Source organism: Dermacentor andersoni, chromosome 3 (genome assembly GCF_023375885.2).
Source record: "Dermacentor andersoni chromosome 3, qqDerAnde1_hic_scaffold, whole genome shotgun sequence".
NCBI classification, from domain to species: domain Eukaryota; kingdom Metazoa; phylum Arthropoda; class Arachnida; order Ixodida; family Ixodidae; genus Dermacentor; species Dermacentor andersoni.
In genome coordinates this window covers 34,883,570-34,908,102 of record NC_092816.1, presented here as the reverse complement: position 1 = coordinate 34,908,102, position 24,533 = coordinate 34,883,570, and the positions used below count along the sequence as shown (strand labels likewise).

At 49.2% G+C, this 24,533-nt stretch overlaps 1 protein-coding gene across 3 annotated transcripts in view; it reads right to left on the bottom strand.

Moving 5' to 3' along the window:
• LOC126520732 (uncharacterized) overlaps window positions 1-24,533 on the bottom strand; it is a 44,748-nt gene that overhangs the window by 11,020 nt on the left and 9,195 nt on the right. For 2 of the 3 annotated variants that reach the window (XM_055064801.2, XM_055064807.2), the window contains exons 2-5: window positions 24,116-24,288; window positions 23,112-23,258; window positions 21,909-22,071; window positions 637-842 (exon numbers count right to left, since the gene is read on the bottom strand). In XM_055064801.2, coding sequence (XP_054920776.2) covers window positions 637-842; window positions 21,909-22,071; window positions 23,112-23,258; window positions 24,116-24,288 — 689 coding nt within the window. The remainder of the gene's footprint in view (window positions 1-636; window positions 843-21,908; window positions 22,072-23,111; window positions 23,259-24,115; window positions 24,289-24,533) is intronic. The other variant, XM_050169514.3, reaches the window with a different exon arrangement.

Genomic DNA, 24,533 nt, shown 5'->3' with positions numbered 1-24,533 from the left:
GACGACGGACAATGACCCTCGATGAGAGATGGCGGGTATTGAAGTGCTTAAAAAGCGGAGCTTGAGTGTTGAAAACTGTGCTCGTATACATGTAAATCATCATCATCACGTAAATAAACCCTTTTTCTCATCTCTTGGACGTCGTCCCGGACCTCTCGATCGCCCGGCACCTGGCACATCACCAGCCACGGAACCTTAATGGCCGCTCGGACCCCGACATCGCAACAATACCCAGAACTTATTTTAATTTTTGAAAGACCATCTTTATTTCTATCTGTCATATTTTCATCTCCTTCTAAAGGAGTGTATCACTCCAAGACATACATATCCATCCATACAATTTGCATAAGGTAACTCAATCCTCTCAGCGAAACTAATTTGGCAACAGACACCCCTGAGTCGCAATAAATTGAAACAAACCGAAGCGAGCAGTGCGACATTCGCGATCGCATGATGGTCACGCTGAGAGTCGGACAAATTGGAAAAATTTGGCGTCCACTAACAATTTTCCGCGAAGTGAGGGGACACAGAGGTTTGAATGATACGCTTTACATACTATAAGCTGGCTTACACTTGCTCGTTACGTTTATTTAACGCGCGAAAAAAAAAGGGGGGGGAGGACGAGGAGGTGCTTGCCTGAACTCTGTTCTCCGTGAGCTTGGTCGTCTGCGCGAGCTCCTCGCGTGTGTACACGTCCGGGTACTGGGTGCGTTCGAAGGCCCGCTCCAGGGCGTCCAGCTGTTCGGAGGTGAAGGTGGTGCGCGAGCGCCGCGTCTTGCGCTTGAGCAGCAGGCCCGGCTCAGAGTCGCAGTCGGAGTCGTTGTCCAGACCGCTGAGCCGGCCTGCGTGCACCGAACAAGAAGAAAGGGGCTTTACGTATAATAGTTCTGCGGAAACCCGCAAGGTGGAGAGAAGTAATTAATCGAGAGAAAATCAGACATCCCACCCGATCGTGGCGATTGCTACAAAGGAAACCCAAACGGGTTCCTCGAAAGAAAAGCCTCGCAGTTGAAGAAAAATTCGTCCCGGTCCGGGACTCGAACCCGGGACCACCGCCTTTCCGGGGCAGCCGCTCGCTACCATCTGAACTATAACCAGGTGGCTAGCAGATGGCGGGGCGAAGTGGAATTTGTCGACAACACGAAGCAAAGGGAAGAGTTTGACGTAATAGTTGTGCGGAAACCCGCAAGGTGGAGAGAAGTAATTAATCGAGGGAAAATCGGACATCCACCCGATCGTGTGGATGTCTGATTCTTCCCTTGATTAAGAAAGGCTTTAGAAGAAAAGTAATTTGTGAGGAATGCGGAACAATTATTTATTGTATCACGTTTCGTCTGCTTGCATATCATCATAGCTGCCAACTCACCCCAATTTCTCGTAATGCTTACGAATTTTCGCGTGTCCTTCGATGCGTGTACACGGCGGAGAAGGTTGATTTAAACCGTGTTCGCTTATGTAGGGCCAGGTGCTTAGATTCCATATAATGAAAACAACAAGGGCGCAGACGACACCATGGATGTGCTGACTAATAAAAAGGCTTTATTCTGCGCATGGCAAAATACTGCGCGAGTTGATTTCCTTTTTGTGTGTGCGTTAGTTTCTTTCTGTAGGCCTCGTTGTATTACTGTACTGCTGTAGTTTGTCACAGGCGTGTTTTAAAATTGCGAGTGTCCTCTTGGCTGCGTGCACTTGCGTATAACGAAAGCTCAGTATGTGGTGCCATTCAGTGGTTGTGTCATTCAGCCCGCATAAAAGCGGTGATGGTTGCGCGGGCTGGTACTTTCGCTATACAGGCTGGTGCACGCAATTGAGCGTAATTTTTTTTCCCCCTTTGTCTTCGTTCATCCAGGACGAACGCGCTGCCCAGTCCCGCGCTAAAGCATTGGTGCTTGAGCCGGGCGGATGTTGCATTTTGTAAATATGTGTAAAATACGATGTGAATAAATGAATGAAGAAATAAATTTCACCGTATCGATCACTCGCTCTCACTGTGTGGCTTTGTTGTCACGTTGAGATCGTCACGTGATAACGCGCTCGCGACATCAGGTATTCCTCGTGGATCACTCTCGCGAGATATCTAGTGATTGGGCACACGAGGTAATGCATGATTGTGGCGCGTTGTAACACACACGCACGAGCACACGCACACGCACGCGCACACGCACACGCACACGCACACGCACACGCACGCAGGGACAGTTATCTTTGTCAATGCCTCTGCCCCGTTGTCAGACTAAACGCCACATACAACAGCCGCGTCACATCAGGGAGGAGCTTAGCGCCGATCCTAACTCTTCCATGCGCACTCATGCGAACGGCAATTAAAGTTCTGTCTGTGCTCCGGCCCGGAGCACAGACACGCTAGAAGAATTCTTCCTCGTGATACTGTATATAAACACAACTGCCTCTAAATTTTCGATACAAACATGCCCACTTACTGCAGTCAACAAAATTTCACCTCGTAGCTCGCAATCTGAACAGTGAACATTAAACCTACAAAATTCAAGTGGAAAATAAGTGAGAAGAATCAAGGGAACAAGGGGCTCGATTTCTTGGAGGTGGTGGGTTCGGCACCCGCCGGAGGCAAGTTCTCTTTTGTTCGAGTTTAATCTTGCTCTATTACTCATTATTTCTACATTTAACTTTTAAAAAAGACACTCAGTTAATTTACCTTATGCTTTCGTTGACTCCATTGCCTGCCTGTTAGCTTCACATGGTCGAAGTAGAAAAGTTTTTATGCACTGTATATATCTGGCGCCCAAAAGAATTCTGACGCACCGATTTAAAAGGAAGAGAAGCTTAGGAAATACTTATCACTGGAGTTTTTTTTTTTTTGATACTTTGAAAATCCACCCCCATCTCGTCATTTAACAAAAAGAAAAGATAAAAGCAATGATAAAACGATCAGTAAGAGTTCGTACAATTACGACAATCGGTTTCTTAAGTCAAGCAAAACTCAGAAGACAAGGTCCTGTCATGAACACCTGTGAATTGTATTACCATTCAAGTGACAGCTTTATAGCGCTTAACAACAATAACAAAATGCGACGACGACACTGAAAAAAGGCTGCCGCACATATATACGGAAACGCTCATTTTGCTTGCTATGCGAAAAGACGGAGCGCGTTCCATCCCAATGGACGCTGTCGCGCGCGCGCTCACACGCGTCCGTTTCCGCGTATAATGTCGCTATATGGGACGTCCCACAATGGGAAAGGAGGGAGTGAGGCGAGCCCGAGTCCGAACTCGGCGGGGCGTTCCGGGCGACCGACCAATGAGCGTGTTTCCTGTTTACGCCCTGGTTTCCTCGCATTGTGCGAGCTTCCCGTCGCCGGGATTATCGCGTGTGTAGTTGGCCTCCCCTCCCCCGTGATTTGTTCCTTCCTCCCTTTCCCTGTTGGCGGCGTCAAAACGCAGGCATTATGCGCTTCGGGACAGGTTGAGTGATGAGCCCCTTTTCAATAAGGGTTGGGGAGGAAACCATGGCCTGGCTCGAGATCGGCTTTTGTGTTTACTTTTGTTAGTTTTTTTTTTCCTGTAAGGGCAATTTGAATACTATACTTTATAGAACTGCACTCTTTTTCTTCTTCGCACCGGTTAGACCCGCGGTTCACAGCGATATGGCATTGTCATAGGCTCAGCTCGAGCCATTTGGTCAATCTCGCAGCGTTCACTAACCTGCTAAGCTTTAAGTTACTTCACGCATATCTTTTATGAACGCCAGAAAACTCCGTCATGATTATAAATGACGAGGGTTCACTGCCGACTGGAATGTTTTTATAGCTTTAAAACTTTAGATCACCTGTGGTTCGTGCGAAGAAGATGGCTGAGTTGCTACAGTGGTTCATTCCGACGTAATTCACAGCGCACGAATTGCCAAGGGACAGAGACAGAGTGAAAGAACGGTGCTTCACTCTGTCGCTTATTTCTTAAGCAATCGGAAGAGCATTGGTGTCTTTGCGGGATCGGGTGTACCAGAAAGTCTGGGAAGTTAAAGAACGAGCATTTAAAAAAATGAAAAAAAAAAAACATTAGATTCTAGGGTTTTACGTGCCAAAACCACGACCCGATTATGAAGTCGTGGTGAGGGACTCCGGAAATTTTGACCACATGGGCGTCTAACGTGAACACAATGCACAGCACACGGGCGTTCTGACATTTAGTCCCCATCGACATGCGCCGCCGTGGCCGGGATTCGATCCCTCGACCTAGCAGCGCAAAAATGACGACCATATTGGATTCAATGGCAAAGCTTCATTCCCTATAGTAGCCTACACACGTGTTCTTGGAAGAATGCCTACTTACCAAAAAGCCATACCGTTCCTCGACACGGGAAGAGCCATATTTCTCCAAGCTCGTTGTTTACTCTGGCATTTGAGCGTCCATCCGCATGAACTAAATCTTTCAATTTCGTTGTTGACGGGTCGCAGCTCTCGAGAAGTTCGGAGAGCCCGACAGGAGTCTATACATATGTGCTTTCAATCAGCAAATTCTCCACGCCGTTCGCGTACGCAGCGTCCAGTTTTTGGGAGAGCAGAATTGACGCGTGTTGAGAGCCCAGACATCTGCAGGGTGGTCAGAGAAGTGGACGACGCGTTGTCGGCGGGGCACAGCCGCCGTGTCGCAAAGACCTCACGCGACGACTCCGGCGAGGAATTGCTCACCCCCTGCTGACGTCAGTGACCACTAAGTGACTCCCGCCGCGGAGCGCTCCGCACGGGGTCCTTGTTGCCGTTGAAAAGGAAACGACTTCCAGTGTGCTTAGACAAAGCCCGTCGGCCGGAGACGCGCGATGAGGAAGTCGAAGTTCGTTAGGCGCGGAGTTCGGAGAAAGCCGGAAGGGAGGGCGCTTCTGCAGCAGTCGGGGGGAGTCCTGACCGATTCGTCTCACCTATCGCGTAGGAATGGCCGCCGTACATTAAGAAATGGGGTTGTCTCTTAGCTCTAGCGGTTTGGTTAAAGGCCTTAACGTGTTCTTCAGAATGCTTGATGGCATGAACCGCGACTTTCTTGTTTTCCTTTGTGCATTTCCGCGCGTGTGGTGTGCAATTCTTAATTAAATTAAATTATGGGGTTTAACGTGCCATAACCACTTTCTGATTATGAGGCACGCCGTAGTGGAGGGCTCCGGAAATTTTGGCCACCTGGGGTTCTTTAACGTGCACCTAAATCTAAGTACACGGGTGCTTTCGCATTTCGCCCCCACCGAAATGCGGCCGCCGTGGCCGGGATTCGATCCCGCGACCTCGCGCTCAGCAGCCCAACACCATAGCCACTGAGCAACCACGGCGGGTTGTGTGCAATCCTTACACACGGTACATACTATACTAACTGCCATGAATGTTAGTCAGGCGTCGTGTGCCAAATCGCTGGTGTTGAAGACACCAGCGGCTTCTGAAATCAATGATCAAGTGAATGTGCTTCCAGAGGTAGTGAAATAGATGCGCAAATACGGCGACCGAAACGTGGGAATCATTCCAACTTTCGCTTCGTTCAGAATCAAAGGTTCGAGGCTGTTCACGCAACGACTACTAAATGCGCAACCACACACACAAATTGTTAGCGGCAGTACCTCCGTATTCAGATGCAAACGGATCGAACTTGCACAGTAATCCTTCTTGTGGAACTCAAATAATTTCACTCGAAATATAAAAATAAAAAAATAAGGCGCGAGCTCGTCCCGGTGACACGAGTCATAATTGCCGTTTACGAGCCACAAGTAGCAAGTGTATTGTATTTTTTTTTCCCGTATTGTTCCGTAAGTACCGTAACATATATTGCCCTGTCATGACGCGTAAAGGTGTAAGTATACAAAGAAGCGAGAAATATCTGGTATATATGCTGAAAGTAAAACAGTCAGGCTCTATAGAGAGAGCTTCATTGACCTCCTGTGGGCTCTTGGCGGCCGGCGTGTATGCGTTAGAGTCGTTCAACCAAATTGGGTGAGGAGAATTAACAGCGCGAAACGTCGCTTAAGTTCGCAAAAAAAGAGCACGCTGAACAAGAACTTCGCGGCGTTGTAATGCGCGAAGCTTAACTTCAGTTCCCCCCGCCACTTTGAAGAAAGGAAACAACCGGTCGAAGTCGAGCTCGCGCGGCAAAGTGGTGTTGCTCGGCCCATTTTTCACGGGGATCAACACCACGGCACCTTAAACGCGACCACGGCGGGGCGGCGCACCGTGCAGAGACCGCACCGGGTGCAGAAAAACGAGCGGAACCCGCGAAGAAAAGCGGCAACGGAACACGGTGATTAGCGGTCCCATTACGGCTTACCCGCGGTCGTCTTTCTCAAAGGTGGGGGAGGTGCAGGTACACGCAGACTCGCCCCCTTTGAAACTTGCCGCCGAACACACTCGCCCGAGCATATGCTTCAGCTGTGGCCTGGCTGCAGCCTTTATCCACCGCGGCAACGCGCCGCGTGTACCTCCCCCTTCGCTGGGCCGAAAGGAATTCCCAGCACACTGATCGGGAGGAGTGTGACGGTCGCACGTCGCCCCGCTCTCGAGACTGCATGTGTTCCGAGTGAGTGTGGTGCTCCTACACGCAGGAGCAAGCCTCGCTGGGTGTAGCCGTTATCGATGCTCCTAAACGCTGGATATGTTGCGCGTTATGTGGTCATTTATGAAACTACGAAGTCCACCGCAATGTCCGACAGATTGCGTAACATGCTCCACAGGTCCTCGCTTGTCTCGATCGTTATGAGTAAAACACTATAGACATGCCAGAATTCTCACGGGTTAATCCTTGAATGCACACATGCTGTACGCTGTACAGGATCGTTTTGAGCAGTGAGACGTTCGGACGGCATATGCGTGATCACGTGTTCTGTTCTGTTGCAGTGCAAGCTGAACGACAGGGACAACAGAAAGGCACAGCTTACGCTACAACAAAATATACAAAATCTCGTATGGCTACTCTCATTGATCACGAGTGAATGCGCCGGCTCACTCACATGTAGAATGTAGGAATGAAAAGCGAGCTAGATGTGTTAAGCGACAAAAACCTCGCACTCGTTTTGTATCTGCGGAAGGAAGGTTCGCGTTCGCAGCCTCAGTGATTATCGCCCACATATTAAAACAGCGAAGATGACCGGGCAACATCAAGAAGTTGGCGTCGAGCTGTTCGTCAGAGGCCGGCCACCGCCGCTAACAACTTTGCTATCGCCGACTGTCTTGTGAATGCGGGCACGGAGCTATCCGTCGGCGTGCCTCGTTCTGTTTAGTCTTCACTTCCTCAGCACAGTTCGCGTTTCTTCTCTCTCTCTCTCTCCTCCCAATCTTTCATCCACCCCATCCCGCTCCCATGTGTAGGGTAGCAATCCGGTTGAGCTAAACTGGTTAACCTCCCTGCCTTTCCTTCTCTACTTTTTCCTTCGTTCCTTTGTGTTGCTTACTGGCTCCTCTTGCGAGTAAACTTGTAGCGGATAGCGAGAAATGTTCCCGCCTTTCATATTACACTTTCGCCCAGCCTCAGCTGTAACTAGCTGTCGTTCATGGCTGTAAACACACTCGTGCAATTGCCACTCACAGACCACTCACTATACGGATAACGCAATAAGCTGCAGTGCACATAAATGCGCAACGAATCTACTATCGAGCAGGACTGAAAGGCTAGCGGCATGCAAAAAGAGATACCCAAATAGATACATTAAATTATTATTGAGTTTTATAAAGCTAAAAGAAACCGAACGTAACAGCGCAAACAACTAAGACGAGCCATAAAAAGAAAGACAGGACACACACTGGCGCTGGCAGCGCCAGTGTGTGTCCTGTCTTTCTTTTTGTGGCTCGTCTTAGTTGTTTGCGCTGTTACGTTTAGTTCAAAAGTATGTACCAACTAGGCCCAAAAGAAGTGTTATTAAAGGAAACCGAGTTTCAGTCATCAAGGAGACTTATCAATATGATCTCAATATAACTCGCGTTGAATCAACATCATACGAATTGACTGGAGTTAATAGAATTTAAATGAGCTACTATCGAAAGATCAGAGTCGAAGCCACCTTCAGGTGAGCATAAGGTAAAGTGAAAATTATGTCATGAATTCTGTGATTAAAATTAGTTTTTTTTTTTTTTTGGCATCCTCAAGTAATAATTGTGTGCAGCTTCACCGCCTACGTATATGGGTAGCAGACATGTTGCATATGCGAAATCCAATTAGTCTTAATTTCTGAGAGAGAGAGAGAGAGAGAGAACAAGGGTAGGAAAGGCAAGGAAGTCAACCAGAACAGCATCCGGTTTGCTACCCTACACTGGGGTTGGGGGAAAGGAGACTTGAAAGAGGAAGGGAGAGAGTAAGCACTGAGTACATGTGGGAGGGACACCATACACACGGACACTATAATCGGTCTCTTAAGCCCGTGCACTTCCAAGTACTGCACTAGTGCACGAATATCTTTTCGAGCCAGTGACGGGAAAGAACAAAAACAATGCAGCTGCTGACTGTTCAGTGTTACTCAGAGCATTAGCCCAGAAAGCAGTTCGAGCTCTTTTTCGCTACCTCAGGGCAACAGACTTGAGTGCCCGACTATAGACATCCTACACCTAAGTTTTCTCTCTCTCTTCCCATTCCCCTCCCCACGTGTAGGGTAGCAAACTGGACTCACTCTGGTTAACCTCCCTGCCTTTCAGTCTTCCCTTCTCTCTCTCTCTCTCTCTCTCTCTCTCTCTCTCCTCAGAGCATGACTATATATACTGATATAAAGTCGATGGTTGGATCTGTCGCGTAGTGTCTGATACTGTATTGCATTTGATATGTTCTATGTAGCATGGGCACATATTTTTTTTTTCATCCTTAAAGGCCTGAGTGCATTACATAAGGAGGGGCTACATTTCGTGTAGAACAATGCATAATATAAATACAAGCACAATCAACAGAAACACTGCAAACGTAGAGGGCTAAACAGAATAAAGATAAACAAGGGATTAGTAGGAGAATGGCAATATACAGAAAACAATGCACGTGCGACAATGTGAACAGATCAAAAGTCAGGTATGATACACGCTGAAGTCGGCGAAATATTTACGCGTCCTGAATATGAGTGGCGAGTTTTGCGCGAAATGATTTCTGATCACTGCAAAAAACTATGACGTTTGGTAGGGCATTCCAGAGGATAATTGCGTCGGGGAAAAATGAACTGCTCATTGCCCGAGTACGGCTTTTGATACTTGTGCTTAATAAATGAAATAAAAAAACGATAAATTAATTGAAATGAAAGTGGATGAAAAACAACTTCCCGCAGGTGGGGAACGATCCCACAACATGCGACGGTTGTGGGATCGTTCCCCACCTGCGACAAGTTGTTTCTTCATCCACTTTCATTTCAATTAATTTATAGTTTCTTTATTTCATTTATTAAACACAAGTAAGTTCCCCTATGTTGTCCTTGGAGTCAATGTTTGTTGGCTTCTTATGATATGACCAATAAAAATGGGGCTCCTCGGTTAACCCCCTTTCTTCTCGTTTATACCATAATTGAGTGAATGATGCGACAATTGTTTTCTGTAAAATGATGGAAGAGATCATAAACAGAAAGAGAAACTACAGTGAAAATGAGGAACAATACAGAAGAAAACATAAATGTTCTCACCAAAAATGCCTTACTCTTTCCGTCTCTTTCTCAACTTTTGTGTGTGTGGTCTAAGAGGCACCTCAGTAAACCGAAATAGGACATACCGAGTCTACTCATAAGAGTTCTATTGGAAAGCTAATTACGAGTTTTAATATAAATTATGTGGCCAATTCGCTATAAAAATTCAAAAGAAATGCTTAAAGAACACTGAATTGCTCTGTGTGCTCCATGTTTCATTTATGGCACCGAAAATATGGACAGCTGCCGTCGCATGTTCATGTCGTCAATAAATGCGAACTTTACAGGAATTTAATCGGGCCTATACACAAGCTGTGCTCTTATAAATCACCTGTGTTGAGAAACGCTGGGCCGATAATTAATTATTCCTAGTATTCCACTACACTTGGAATTACGTCGACGATGTCGTTCGCTGGTTTGAAAACAGCAGCGGAGACATGTTCAGTACCTTCATTGCTGTACTAAATCCGAAATCGGTCCCTCCTTGCCACTCCACACGTTTCATCTCAGCATCCTCACTTCGGTCACGGGCTTCTTTTCAACGTTATAGTCTTCTTCACTAGGACGCGAAAACTGGCGCGAGAATTTCTGCGCGGTAAGACCACCTCTCAGATTTTTTTTTTTGGTGTGAAATTGACGTCGCTTTTCGTCAGCGCTAAGATGACCGTTGCAATCCAAAAGGCGCTGAGCCAGCTTACGTTCCAAGCGTGCCGAAACCCACATACTTTCACACCGATGTTCCATTTCAGCCCAACGCCGGGCTTCGAATCCTCCAGAGGCTACGAAGACCACGGCCTTTCGCGAGCATCTACAAGCAAGGCGCGTGTTTGTTGTTCGCGGGCGATTCGACGGTGCGTGCATTGCGCCAAAAGAGAAAAGGGGCGATCGGATTTTTAGCGTGCCTTCGGCGGCGTGTGTGTGTCTGCTCGCGCGCGCGGTGGTGGTGTGTGTGCTCATGTGTCGGGCATTGTCGCGGCCGCCACTTCAAAGGAAGCCGCTGCAAACAGGAGCCTCGGGCCACCCGGACACCCGAGAGGGACCTCCCAAAGAGGTCGGTGACGCCCCCTCCACCTCTCGGTGCCAACGCCGCCGAGGCGACATTGTGCGTCCTTCGCCGGTCAGCGGCGACGGCGACTGACTGACCAACGCTTTGAGAGTGCCGGCGGCGAACATCAGAGGCGAGCCCGTGACAATGGCTGCCACGAGTGCGCGGTGAAGGGAGCCCGTTTTGTTGGCCCGGCTTGGCCGCCGCCAGCGTAGCACCTAAGAAAAAGGAGAGAGAGACGCACACACCCCTCTCCCCCGTTTTGACTTCTTCGCGCCTTCGTGCCTGTCGTTGATTCCTCTGTGCCTCGAGGTAGTCCGTGTGCGTGCGTGAGCGCGTGAGTGCTTTTATGGCTTATAAGCAGGGGCGCGCTGATCATGTTTCTTTTTGTTCACTCCCACCCCTCTCCCCCACTTTTTTTTTTTTTTTGCTCGGCGCACTGCGGTTCGAGAAGCGCTTCTGGTTTCTTCGCGATTCTCGTCTCCTTCGCGTCCGTCGTTCGCACCTCTTTTGTGAGTTAACTGAGGGCGTATTTCGCACTTTCTCAAAGGTAGGGAAAACGATTGCCGCCGCTGAGGAAGGGCACTGGAGGTGGTGGAAAGGAAGAAAAAAAACGGCACAGGGAGGGGAGGGGTGACTTCTTCTAATGACTCCATGCACGTGGCTGCCGGCTGCCTTCTTTATTTTTTTTTCTTCTCTCGGCCGTTCTCTGTAGTGCGCTGCGGAGAAGGCACCGCTGACGAATACTGCCACGACATGACGTCCCCCTGAAGGTGGCTCGTCCCCCTGGAACTGCGCGTGCGAGGCTCTCTGTATACGAGAAGATTATACGAGCAGTTAGACAAAAACTGCGTGTCGTTAAGTGCGTCGTTGGCGCCCTTACGCGACTTTACGCATCCATTTGCGTGAATGCGACTGTGGCGTGTTTGACTACGATTCCGGAAGGAAACGTCGCGGTTCTTTGACGCGAGCGCTTTCGCATCGGCGCGTAAAAGCGGGCGACGTCACCCACGTGTGAGCGAGAAATGTTTGGGTGCCCGGCCGTCACTGTCTCCGGCGCATAGCGGTCGTAAAAACGACTGGGTGCTCCGTTCCGAGAAGTTTGGGCACCCCCTCCCTAAGCCGCAGTTTGCACCTTCGAGTAAGGTGCCTGGGAGGTATTTTTAGTTTGCGGCGTTGGGGGAAGGACAGGAGAAGCAGTAAAATTTGAACTGTTTTCCTTCGCGGTTACATGGTTCGCTCGGACACAACGGAAAGAGGATACCTTTCGTTTCACCATGCATGGCTTGGGCGGCACGGTGTTGCCCTATAGGTAAAAAGCTGTTATACGGGCTTACAGCTTGCACGCCTGTCAAGCGAGGCGGTCGATTTTATTTGACTGTTCGCTGAACGCCGCGCCAATTGTGCGGGCGTTCGTGCGGCTTCGCGAGAAGTTTTACGCCGTACTGAAGTCATTATCTTGAACAGGAGTGTGAACGGTGTGAAAAGTGATATAAACACAAAAATACGACCAAACGTGCATTCAGGAGCACCGCGAGAGCAAGTGCGGTGCTTTCCTTGCCCTTGTCATCGAACTTGCGCTGTTTGCGCAATACTTTTTAAAGCCTTATCCGGTTGAAGCGGCGAAAGACCTGATCAAGTAGTTTATTCTAGCTTAATTTTCTTCTTGCGTGTGGTATATATCTGGATGACCATCTACAACTGGTTTCTAAAGAAAGCGTAGGTTCACTTAATTGCTCGGCTTCGTCACGATTTGGAGCGGCGATTAATTATTTAGTACGAAGGGAAATTTGCCTTGTTGAAACAGGCCGCGTTTCAGCTGCCTCGGGTCTTCTTGTCTCCATGCAAGTAGACCGTGCTTTGAGCGTGAACGTGTCGGGCCTCCACCTGGTATCATTCAGCAGTGCAGGGTTATTATAACTTTGGCTACATCAGGACAAAGCGCGCAAGAAAGACGTCGCTGTTATCTGACAATGGTAGCGATCTCTTCAAAACGCTGGGCTCGCTCATAACGTTGTCCCCCGAGGCTCGCGCATATTTCAAGGTGTAGACCAGGCAAATACTATATAGCTGCAAGCAGAAAAATTATAAAGGAGCCTCATAAAAGAATCAAAGAAACCGAAAAGCATCCCTCTCTTCCGATTATAGAGCGATGGAATATATGTGTTGCTTTGTTACCCCATTTTACTTCTTTTAAATACTTCTAGAATTTATAACCCACACTAACCATGCCACGCTGCAGGCGGTGTGCTTGCATTTCAATAGGCAGAGCAAGGCTACTTTGCTGGCTATCTGCTGTCGCCGTACCAAGACAAAATGAGCCAAAGAGGAATGAAGTGCGCAAAGCCGCAGACCGCGTTGCTGAATACGTACGGCTCCTCAAACGATTGTATAACAGTCGTGTGACGTGAACATGCGGATTCCAACGGCAAACAGCACGATATAATAAATAAAAAAAAGACACCTCGCAGCCTAACTGCTTCCTTTCACTTCGATCTGCTGATCCCGACGAACGACTTCGCAAACGATCGCCACGGATTACGGACCCGCCAAGGCGACACGGCATGCAGTCATTTCGGCACGGCCCCCGCAACCGCGAAGAGTGCGCACAAAAGTCGCGTAAATGCGTCCGCGGCAAACCTCACGCTCGTCCGAGCCAAGTCGACCGTAAAGGGAAAAAAAAAAAAAAAAAAGCTCGCGAAATCCGCAGGGATGACTTCCAGGTGGCGACCGACATGTGTGTGCGAATACATACGAGCGAAGAGACGACGGAAATGTGGATTCGCCTCCCTGCCGTAGTGCCCGTCACAGAAGGGGACATTACTGTTTACGTTGAGGTCGCGGAGTCCAGGCACGCCGCCGCGTTATGTACATTATCCGACGCCGGCGTGGTGCTTCGATGGCCGGGGCAAGCATACGTGAATGGGCGAGGAAGCGGCAGACCGCAGAATTAATCCTGCCAGCTGATGCAGCAGCTATAGCGGCATCGTATAACGCGGGATTAGCGTTTTCTAAGGAAACGAACAGGATAACATTGTCGGCGACATTGTGTTCGCGCCGGCATGGACGGCGTTGTGTTAAAGAGGCGAGAACGTTGTAAAACACGACTTTATACGGAGCTGCCGCAGGTTCAGAGGCTTACGGATGGCCGTCCTTTATATAACGTGGTTTCTTCACGTGTGCACGTTCACTTGGGCGCGTTTGGGGGACCAACCTCGTATAACACGAGCCCGCGCTTCGCGTTACAAGTTGTTTCGTCGGGAACACACACTCCCGTGTACGTTGCTCGGCGGCAGAGCGCACCTGCTGTTGTCACATGTGTACATGCATGTGTTCTTGTGGGACCGTCGAAGGCTTTGGCTCTCACGTCGAAAAGGGAGGCGTCAGGGCCAAACCAAATTCAAAAGGAGTCCTCGCAACACGAATGTGACATTCATTAAATATTCCGGGCCACACAAAGACGCTGCTTGCACTTATAGATATCACTCGAGCATGGTTTAGATGCCAGCACAACAGCAGTTTTGCTTGCGCCTTTTATCTTTTTGATACTTGCAGACCTTTGTATACACGCATGCTAACCGGCGTCTGTGTGCGCGTGTGCCAGCTTCCCGTTTTCCTCATCGTCAGTTCCAGACCCGGCACTTGTCTGTCTCGAATTTCTTGCAGACTTTTATGGTGATAAATTATATCGAAACTCGATAAGGGTAAGAAGGCTTCCATGAGGTGCACACAGCTAGCGCGTTTGGCTGCAAAAACGACGAAGCTAAGTGGACGCGCACCGTCACGCTGCACTGACAACCGTCTCTGTCAGAGCCAAGGCAGCGTGGGTCACGTGTGTCTTGTGGATCTTTCTTCGGCATGGTGCCCTTGCGCTATACGTTATGTATTTAAGCAAGCATGCACCAACTCGACCAATAACATGCCCTCCTGCTGAGGAGCATGCTCTGTGCATACCATTTTGTAAATTACAATATGTGCCATAAGATAATTAGTAAAGCTGTATTAGTGAATGCGTTAATTAGTCGATTATGCATTTCACTTTGTTGCGCAAGTAATGTTCGCCTTTTCGAGTAGACCAGCTCATGGACTAGAATTGTGCTATCTGCCACAGGTAATTTCAAGAAAATTTTTTTAATGTGTTCGCTGACACCCGGTAGATATAGGGTGTCCCGGCTAACATTAGCCAAGCTCTTCAGATAGAGATAGAGAGGGAGGGGGGAGGGAGAGAAAAGGGGGATTAAAAAAAAAACATGGTCCCAGATACGATTGTAAGACCTATACACGGTGTTTGGTCGCCAGGGGACTGACGAAAGAACACCGTATCTCGCAGCGTATCTTGCACCATGGTTTTCAAACTTTTTTTCTTGAACAGCTTGTCTAATGTTAGCTGGGACGCACTGTATAGTATAGTTACACTGTATACCTTAACAGTATTCTACAAACCCTGAAGCAACTGTTTCCTTCATTTCATAAAGGTCTTCTTGAAGTTCCATCTGGTCAACTCAGATCGGATACCACACTATGAGCCGGCGTTGTAATTAATCACGTATACTCGAGATGCCGAAAAAAATATACAAATGTGGAAGGTATGTATGGTACTTTACTATCATACCTCTACTTGCCGTTATGGGTAGTGAAGCATCCGAACGCCAGAATTTCGCAACAAAACGACGGTAAAACGAGCCACAAAAGTGCTCGCTATTAACAATTAACGTGTGCAAAGGTATAACAAAATGTCACCGAGCGCGATAAGATTAAATGGACTATCGCGTTAACATAGATGCTCGTTGGAATGTAATCTAGGCGAGCTTTTTCTTCTTTTTCTAATTTTTGTTATTACTATGCATCGCCTCAGATCCAGCTAGCACACTTGCCACCTTTACATCTTTACCGGGGTGTTGCTAGCGGAGAAAGCAACCACGGAGTTTCTAAAGTACTTCAAGTTCGACAGGTCTGCGACCCTTTATAGACGTAACTGGTGTGCATCTTCAAGTATGCGCGCAACTAGTGATCTCTCTCTCCCCATTTCTCTCTTTTCGCCATTTTACCCTCTTCCCCTGTGGAGAGTAGCAAACTCGACGTGCACCTGGTTAACGTTCCTGCCTTTCCTTGCTTCTTTATCTTTCCTAATTGGAATGGACAACCGTGCGGCGTGCAACTCGTGCGGGTGCGACAAGACTCTAAGCTTTTTCTCTGTCACGGCCCATCGATCTTTTGACGCTGAACGACGTACCCTACAAGCTAAACTTAGCCTATTAGACAACAGAATGCTCTGGGAGGAAAAGATCCTGGGACCATGGTCTATGCATTCTTGCATGCGAAAGGCCACAAAAGCCTTTCTGCAATTCTTGAAGGCTATATACTGGACTGTACGAACGCTTGTGACAATAGACATTCCTCCGCGACGGACACGGCGAACGACCGACTTATGTTTTCTCTCTCTCCTTATCTTTTCTTCCCATTTTCCCCTACCAAAGAGTACGGTAGCCAACAAGCCACCTCCTTGGTTAACCTTTCTCTTTTCGTTTCTCTTCCTATCGTTATATCTGGGGAAGTTCTATTGAATTCTATATCACGATACTCTTGTTGAAAGCGCAGACCAGCAAGTTCGGAAGTGCGTTGGCTGGAGCTGTCAATTGGTCAGTCCCAGTAGGTGGTCCCGAGGGGTCGTTTCCAAGTCGACCCATCCTAACGCGATGGACTTTCCGCAACTTTTGTAAATATTGTAAGTATTGAAATTATCCCACTTTTTACTTTTCTTCTCCTGGCTATTCTGTTCCTCGGTATACTTTCCCCTATTCGGCCTCACTATTTTTTTAACTAACAAATGCTCTTGCCCTTACTGGCCGATGTTCAGCCATCGGAGCCAGCTACCGTCTGCTGGTGTAATAGAAATTTCCATCTGCCTCCTTCTATCAACCACAAACAAATAAGATAACGCTATGGGTTAGGCAACCCGCCTCGTAAGTCGTTGACTCTCGGGCTCGTATGGCATCCCGGCCTCAGCCACCACCACTACCACCGCCATCCTAACGCAACCATATAGTGAGGAGGACGCTCCACGAACACGTGCAAAAGAAGCGACGTCACGACGCAGGCGAGAAAGAGGCCCGTATACAGATGCGTACATTACGGCCTTCAGGTCGTTCCGTACACATACGGGACGGCAACAGAGTAGCGTGGCCCGGCGCCGCGAGATTCTTTTATACGATCCACTCGGCCATCCCCGCAGCGCGCGCGTTTTGCGCAGTCAGTCAGTCAACCAGTCCGTTCGTTCGTTCCCTTGGGCAACGTAACAGAGGGTCCTCCTTCCTCCCCGAGCGGTTACCGTGGCGGACTCGCGCCATAATCCCATATCGCGCGCAGGGGTGCAGATATTTTACGAGCCGCAGCCGAGCGCGACGGCTTCACCTGGTGGCGGCGCGGGCTCTCGGCGAATCCCTTTGATGCCGTTGCGCCCTGACGTACGGCCCATTACCGGCACGCACGCGAGAGTATATATACGTTGCGCCCAGCGTGAATTCTATCTGCTTCGTGCCGTAAACAACGCCTCGCGACAACCGGCGATGCTCGAACCGGCACCGGGCGATCCGCGCTTCCTCGGGCGCGAATTAACGCGCGAATTGCTGTCACCGCGTGTTTTACCATTCGGGACTCCCGCGTGTCGAAGCTTTTGCAGTGGCGAGGTAGGTGCTGAAGGTGAGAATTCTTTTTGTTTCGAGCACGTCGCCGCGGCGTTAAAGAGGCACCTAGGCCACTGAAGCTTATTTGACTGCGATCGAGAGGCGCTTGACCGGGGAGAAGCAGCTGGGCTGGTATAAGATGCAGGGATTCTTTTCTCTCGATTTTATACCTTTGTTATCAACTAACTATACCGTTCACGACCGGCCGCTCTCGGTGATATATTGCCGGTCGGACCAGTGTAGAAGCGCTAAAAGGAGTAGCCACTGGAATGAGAGAGAGAGAGAGATAGCAAGAGAGGAAAGTCAGGGAGTTCGATTGCATTATATGAGGGCCCTGCTTTCGGAAATCCAGTTTCGGTATACGTCGGCCTGAGGCCCAATGCGTGGGAACGAATGGCGTGCTTGATAAGGAATCGAGGAGCCGCGTCAACCACTAATGCCGGTTGGATATGACATTGCAGTGAAAAGCGAAAAAAAAAAAAAAAAAGGATGCGGGGGGGGGGGGGGGGGGCTGTTGAACAACCTACGATACAGCCGAACCTTTCCCAGACGCAGCTCCATCAGGCCGTAGGGTCGTTACAGACGCCGCCCAAATTCAGTCATCTTCCCTTTCCTCGTTACGCGCGGGTGGCTTGTCCCTCAAAGGGGATCGAGCAAAGGAAACAAAGCGGTGGCGTGGATAACCGGCGCTGTGGGATCGTTTGGCCATGCGGCTCACGGTGGACTGGCTCCGCGGCTTTGCACGCTTCGTCAGCCTCGCGCGCGGGCTCGGCCGCACTTGGACGTGCTGGTAGGATGAGCGTAACACCAGGGGCCTGTGCCGTTGCCGTCAATACTCGCCAGCGTGGCCTTTCTTCTCAGCGAAGGTGTGGGGGGTCCGCCAACATCGTGAAAACGTGTCGTGTAACAAAAAATGGCGCTCGCGCCGACAGATCGCAGAGGTGTGGCGTCGTCTGCTCTGGGGTGGCCGTGGCTGCTGCCGTGTGCAACGCGCTCAATGTTCCAAGCAGAAGGCTGCCCTATGCGCTATAGCGTTTATTTTTGGTGTTGGCAGGGGGGGTGGGGGTCCTCGTTCCTTTGATTCGGACGTCTGCTGAGCGTGGCTAGACGTCGGCTCCACGGTCTACGCCGCCGCCGTTGCCACCGCGGTAACACTGGGCTCCCTTCGCGCTCATAATCAGGCGGAACAACCCTCCCTAGCCGCCGCTCTTATTTCGCGCGTGCCCTCTCCTCTTTCCTTCTTCCACCTTCTACCCTTCTTTCCCTCGATTCCCCACGATTTCGCCGGGACTCGCAGGGATATCCCATGCCCTCTCCATTCTTCTTTCCTCTCTCTCTCTCGCTATACCGAGCCAACGAACGCTGTTATTCACGCGATTCGCAGGGGGAGCGCGCGATTCGCTATAGCCGATTGCGCTCCGGGCGCCCCCTCTCTGAATTCAGTGGAGATGGTGTGTGCCGAATTTCGCAGATGTGCCCGCACGGCCGGCCATGTACGATCGCGTAGTCTTGTCTCTTGCCCTCTTTCTAGCCACCCCTTCGCTCCCTCTCTCCCTCGTGTACATCCACGGCTTGACTCCATGGCTCGACTTCACGCTGCCATAGGGCTACACGCAGAGTCACCACTGACTGCTGCATGGCTTTTTTTTTTCGTTCTTTCTCTTTTACTTTATTTATCGTTTTCCATCACGTCCATCGTTAACGCTTCCTTCTTCTCCCCTCTTCATTTTGCTCCTTATAACACGAAGCCTCGTGTAGGGTGTACCTCTGTATACGCGCCATCCGCACCGGGGGTGCGTACTGCAGCATCTGTTCGGCCGTGCCCGAACGCTGTGTCTGATATGAGACATTCAAGCGCTTCCTGCACGGACGACGCTCGGCCTCTCTGCAGTTCTTTTGTTGTTAGATCACGACTGGTGCGGCCTTTGCCACGCGGCTTTTTGTTCCGTTCGGTTACAGCTAGCGTCCCGGCCTTTTTTGGCGCGCCATTTAGGCGCGTCCAATCTTCTATTTACGGCCGATCTCTCCGCGAAGCATCTTTCTATGCTTTCTAGCTCCCTATATACGCTCCCGTATAGCCGAGCCAAGCCAAGCCGACAGGCCGAGCACAACCGTAGCAGAGACGATCCCTTTTTTTCTGCGCTCCCATCGTTTCCAACGTATTGTCTCCTCGCGTTAAGCACCTAGTTCCCCAGCGTTGTTGCCATGTGACATGCCTAGTTCTCTCTCTTTCTCTCTCTCTCTCTGTCTCTCTAAGGCTGCTTGGTTGTCCTTTCGTTTTCTTTATAGCTTATTTTGCTCCTTTGAAGGCTCTCCCTTTGTAAAGGTCGGGACCGTATAGGCTTTGGAACATTATGCTCGCCGTATCTGCATATACAGAGAATGATTCCTTTCCTCCTCGCCCGACCGGCGCGAGCGCGAATGTGGGAGATGCGGCGAGACCTACAAATCCGTTTGGAGACGCTTCAAGCGCGATTCAGACACGGCAGCACGTTCGAGGCGCAACTGTGGCATGCCCAACTGGATTTCTTCGCTCCGGAGTTTCCGGTGTTCGCGGCGTGATTTTAGAGTCGTTCGGCGCGCATTCGAGATCCCGACGAAGAAGGACTCTTTCTTTCCGGTTGATTTGGTGACTCGCGTCGTGTGTCGTCGTCCCCGGGCGTGCGTGCATAGAGCGCATCAGCGCTGGTTCCTTGTCATGGTCCTTGCGATTACGTGCAGCGCGGGGTGGTTCACATAGGAAACAAGCGCGAAGACGATGGGAGTGCACGATACCGCCTCCATCCCCCACCCCCCTTTCTTTTTTCACGAGTCGTTATCCTCGTGATTAGATACGTTCAACGCTTCCTTCTGTACGCCCGTCATGCTTTGAGAAAGAAAGGGGGAGAGTGATGTCAGGCGCCTTCGTGTTTGGCTTTTGAGCGACGTTATAATCTCCGATTATTACGCGATCGGAGTCGATCTGAAGACGCGGGCGATTTTTACGGCGTGAAGAGGCGAGGGGACTGTGACGATTGATTAAAGTATAGCCGCCGTGAGATGCGCAGTTTATTAGGGTAAGATTACATACGCATTTGTGCTTTGAAAATAGAAGCCGCACCCAACTTTGGGTACGCAAGAAATATGAGTGGCCCAGCGCGTGCAACGACCCAGAGCTGCGTTTCGCCCGCTTCGGTTCTTTTGTTTTGCACGGCTGATAACGTCCGATAACGTCACGTTCGATGTTTATAAGCATCTGCACGTTGCAGGCAATGTTATACCATCGGTCTTCTTCTTGTACAAATACGTCGAAGTATCATTTAAATCTTGCAAGAACTTGAATAATAATAATGCCAATGAGACAGCTGTTATAACCGTATAGTATTCGTTTTTCGAATGAGTATATATATAGTCGATAATTCTACATAGTATACTTGGAGAAAAAAAATGTACTACATGAAAATAGACCTGTGAGGAGACGCACTTCATTTCTCAGGAAGCGAGTACTTGGGTATAAGATATTGTTGGAAAAATTTGGAAGAAAATGTTACAGCAGCATCGACGAATTCATTCCCGATTTGATATCTCACTTGGAAATGTAATGAAAAGCTTTCTCTAAGCTCTTGACGAGAACCGCCAAAAGAGAATTTTATTTTTTGTTTCACGACTTAAACAGCAGTTATACGGGCACCAGGGTGCATACGTAAAATGGGAACATGAAGACGACAGTATTAGCCGAATAAGTGATCGATACTGCATTCAATCGGCACCCATTATGTAAAGCGGTCTGTTTGCGCTCTTTAAGTGCTTCGCTTATTTTGTTTTGTAACGTCCCACACCAAGCGACTATAGTGAATGAACATGAAAACTATATTATTATTATCGTTATTATTATGTCGTATAACATAATACATACATTGGACTGAGAGGGAAATAACGGAGCAGGCTAGCAACTGAGAGGAGCACAATGCCTGCCTATTCTTTAGGAAAGAGGGTACAGAAACACAAGCTTAAGATAAGAAGGCAGCAAGCAAAGAGGAAAGAAACAAGATTACAGATCGCAGCGACGAAAGTAAATCAACGACGAAGAATACAGTGCGACAGCAGTAACAAAAGAAAGGGGGGGGGGGGGGGGGCGGTCGCATTATAACCACAAAAGAAGAAAAAAAGACGGGAAAGTCTTGTCATTCACTCTTGCGGTTTCTGCGAGACTGTTATCACACTTAATGCTACTGCATTCAACGGGCACGCGTACGCTTTCTGCAAAGCGTTCTGAGAGATGAGATTATGGGGTTTTACGTGCCAAAACCACTTTCTGATTATGAGGCACGCCGTAGTGGAGGACTCCGGAAATTTCGACCACCTGGGGTTCTTTAACGTGCACATAAATCTAGTACACGGGTGTTTTCGCATTTCGCCCCCATCGAAATGCGGCCGCCGCGGCCGGGATTCGATCCCGCGACCTCGTGCTCAGTAGCCTAACACCATAGCCACTGAGCAACCACGGCGGGTTGTGTTCTGAGAACTCACGCAAGTGGTTTTACACTCTCGCTATGTCGCGTGACCAAATAACTATATACATAGCGAATTCACGGAGCATGGACGGTGCACTGACCTCCGAGGATGCCGTCGATGCTGTGGTCGGCCTTCTTGGCGCATTCGCCGTCACTGCCGCCACGTTGCGGCGAGTCGTCGGGGCTGCCGGTGTACCGGCTTCCCCGCAGCACACGGCTGATGGAGCTCACGCTCGGCGCTGAAGTCTTGTCGCACACGCCGTCCTGCGGTGGCGACCACGCTAAGCTGTTACGCACGAACGCAAGCTTGCGTGGGGGTAGAATTGTCGCGGTGTACATAGAATCATTCTGTATACACTCGCGTTTGCATTTCCAGTTACGCCTTGATTCATTTATTCGTAGGGTAATTCGCTCTTTCACTCAATGACTGATATGCATATTTATTCGCTCGTTCATCGACTGAACGATAAATAGTGAGCTCTGCATACAGAAGTGTAAAAGCCCATGTCATCATCATCATCAGCCTGGTTAAGCCCACTTCAGGGCAAAGGCCTCTCCCATACTTCTCCAACTACCCCGGTCATGTACAAATTGTGGCCATGTCGTCCCTGCAAACTTCTTAATCTCATCCGCCGACCTAACTTTCTGCCGCCCCCTGCTACGCTTCCCTTGGAATCCAGTCCGTAACCCTTAATGACCATTGGTTATCTTCCCTCCTCATTACATGTCCTGCCCATACCCATTTATTTTTCTTGATTTCAACTAAGATGTCATTAACTCGCGTTTGTAAGCCCATGTATCTGGTAAGCCCATGTATCGCTGTCCTGCGTGTTGCTTTCATAAAAAAGAAGTATGCAAGCGTGACGTCGGTTATCTTAACTACAGAGCACAAGGCGTTTTCTTCTTTTTCTCGTTAACCAGATTCAGCACCATCGATATTTCCTTCGTATCTTCCTTTCCCTTGCTTTTTAGGTGCCGCGTCAACTTTGGTTATATCGACAAATCACGCAGCACTTTTTACGCATGATCATTTTTTTTTGTTTCGAACGAAAACAGCTGGATGTTAGTGCTCTGTACCTGTTTGTCATTTCTCGCCTTCTAGTCCCTTCGCCCTGTGTGTCGCAAGACAGTAAGAGTCCGTGCTCCCGATAAGCAAATTATTGTCGAATCAGGTCAGTATAATAAACTTTGCTGTGGCTACAATAACTTGCAATCGAGCGTCGAGGTGGAACGGCATGACTGAAGGTTGGCGATAACGCGACAGGTATATAGACGAGACGCGTATAGCAACTTGCTGTACTCACGCGTACCTTGATGAGCTTGTGGCGGATCTCCCACGAGAAGATGCTCGGGTTTTCCTTTTTGTACTGCTCGATCCTCTGCTCGACGTCGGGGGTCGCCACACGGGGCTTGCTGCCGCCTATCACCCCGGGACGGATGCTGCCCGTTTCCTGCGGTACACAGGCGACACGTGGGTAATATATAGCATATGACGACGGACTTGGCATGTTACTCCAGGCGTAATAGAGAGATGAAAGAAAGGAAGAAAGAAAGAAAGAAAGAAAGGAAGACGAGAAAGCACGCATACAAACACACGTATGCGAGACGCACTATAGCACAATGGGAGTTCGAGTTGTACAATTTCCGATTCGAATCGCGAACATTCGAATATTCGAGAAACACGACCTCCGAATATCGTATCGAATCGAATATTTACTTATTTCTAATCGAAGTAAAAAGAAAGAAATACTGCGTGCGTGGAGTCGACTGGTGAATGGGAGAGGGGTATTAATATTATTGATTACATGCTTGTAATGTAAGAAACAACGACACCTTCCTTGGTGCCATTGTTTGTTGGCTTCTTAGGATATGAATAAAAATCGGGCCCTTTAGTTTCCTTTGTTCTCATTAATTACATAGCGAGGGCCTAGAATATGCGGCAGCTTTGATGCTTTCACGTAGCATGTGGGGTTTGGTGGACCAGTTGCCTCCACCCAAAGAGTTCACGTAGACGTGAAGCCTGCAGCAGAAAGGTTGTTCCACATCCGCCGCCAAGGCCATGAGTGGTGGCGCTGGCTAACACTGCCAGGGTTAGTTGTATATAAACATAGTATACCTCGGGAAGTGGATGGGAAAATGGCGCCGCGGTATCTCCATTGGTAAGAGATTGGCATATACACGCTCTTCTAAGCTCTCGCGTCCCCTTTCTACCTATACCACGTGACTGGCTTCCCACCCCTCACACACATACAGTATTTCCCCGCTTTGACATTCCCAATGCTTACTCAATAAAAGCGGTTTTACTCACCTGGTAACGGTTGAGTATCTTGGAGACGCACCCGTGTGACACCCTGAGTTGCCTGGAGATTATGCAAGGCCTAACCCCGGCAGCGGCCATTTCGACGATCTTGAGTCGAATGTGGTTTGGCAGCGGCCGGCCGTTGATGAACACGCCACCCAGCTGGTTCACGCGTCCCTGACCTGTACCAATGCGAGCGGAAAAAAGAAAAGAAAGGAAAGGAAAGGCGTTTGAATGTCTAAGGTCATTTTCATGGCTTGGCTTAAGTCTTCGCTGTTGATGTCGATACTGATATTTTACAGTGTAATCAAGAGCATTTTCAACAAAAGTATGACCTACTACTCATGCACGCACGCGTGCTCATGTGGTTCGTGAAAGCGTCAGCTGTTAAACAAGGACAGTGGGGCTGCTTTCCAGCGAGCGCCAC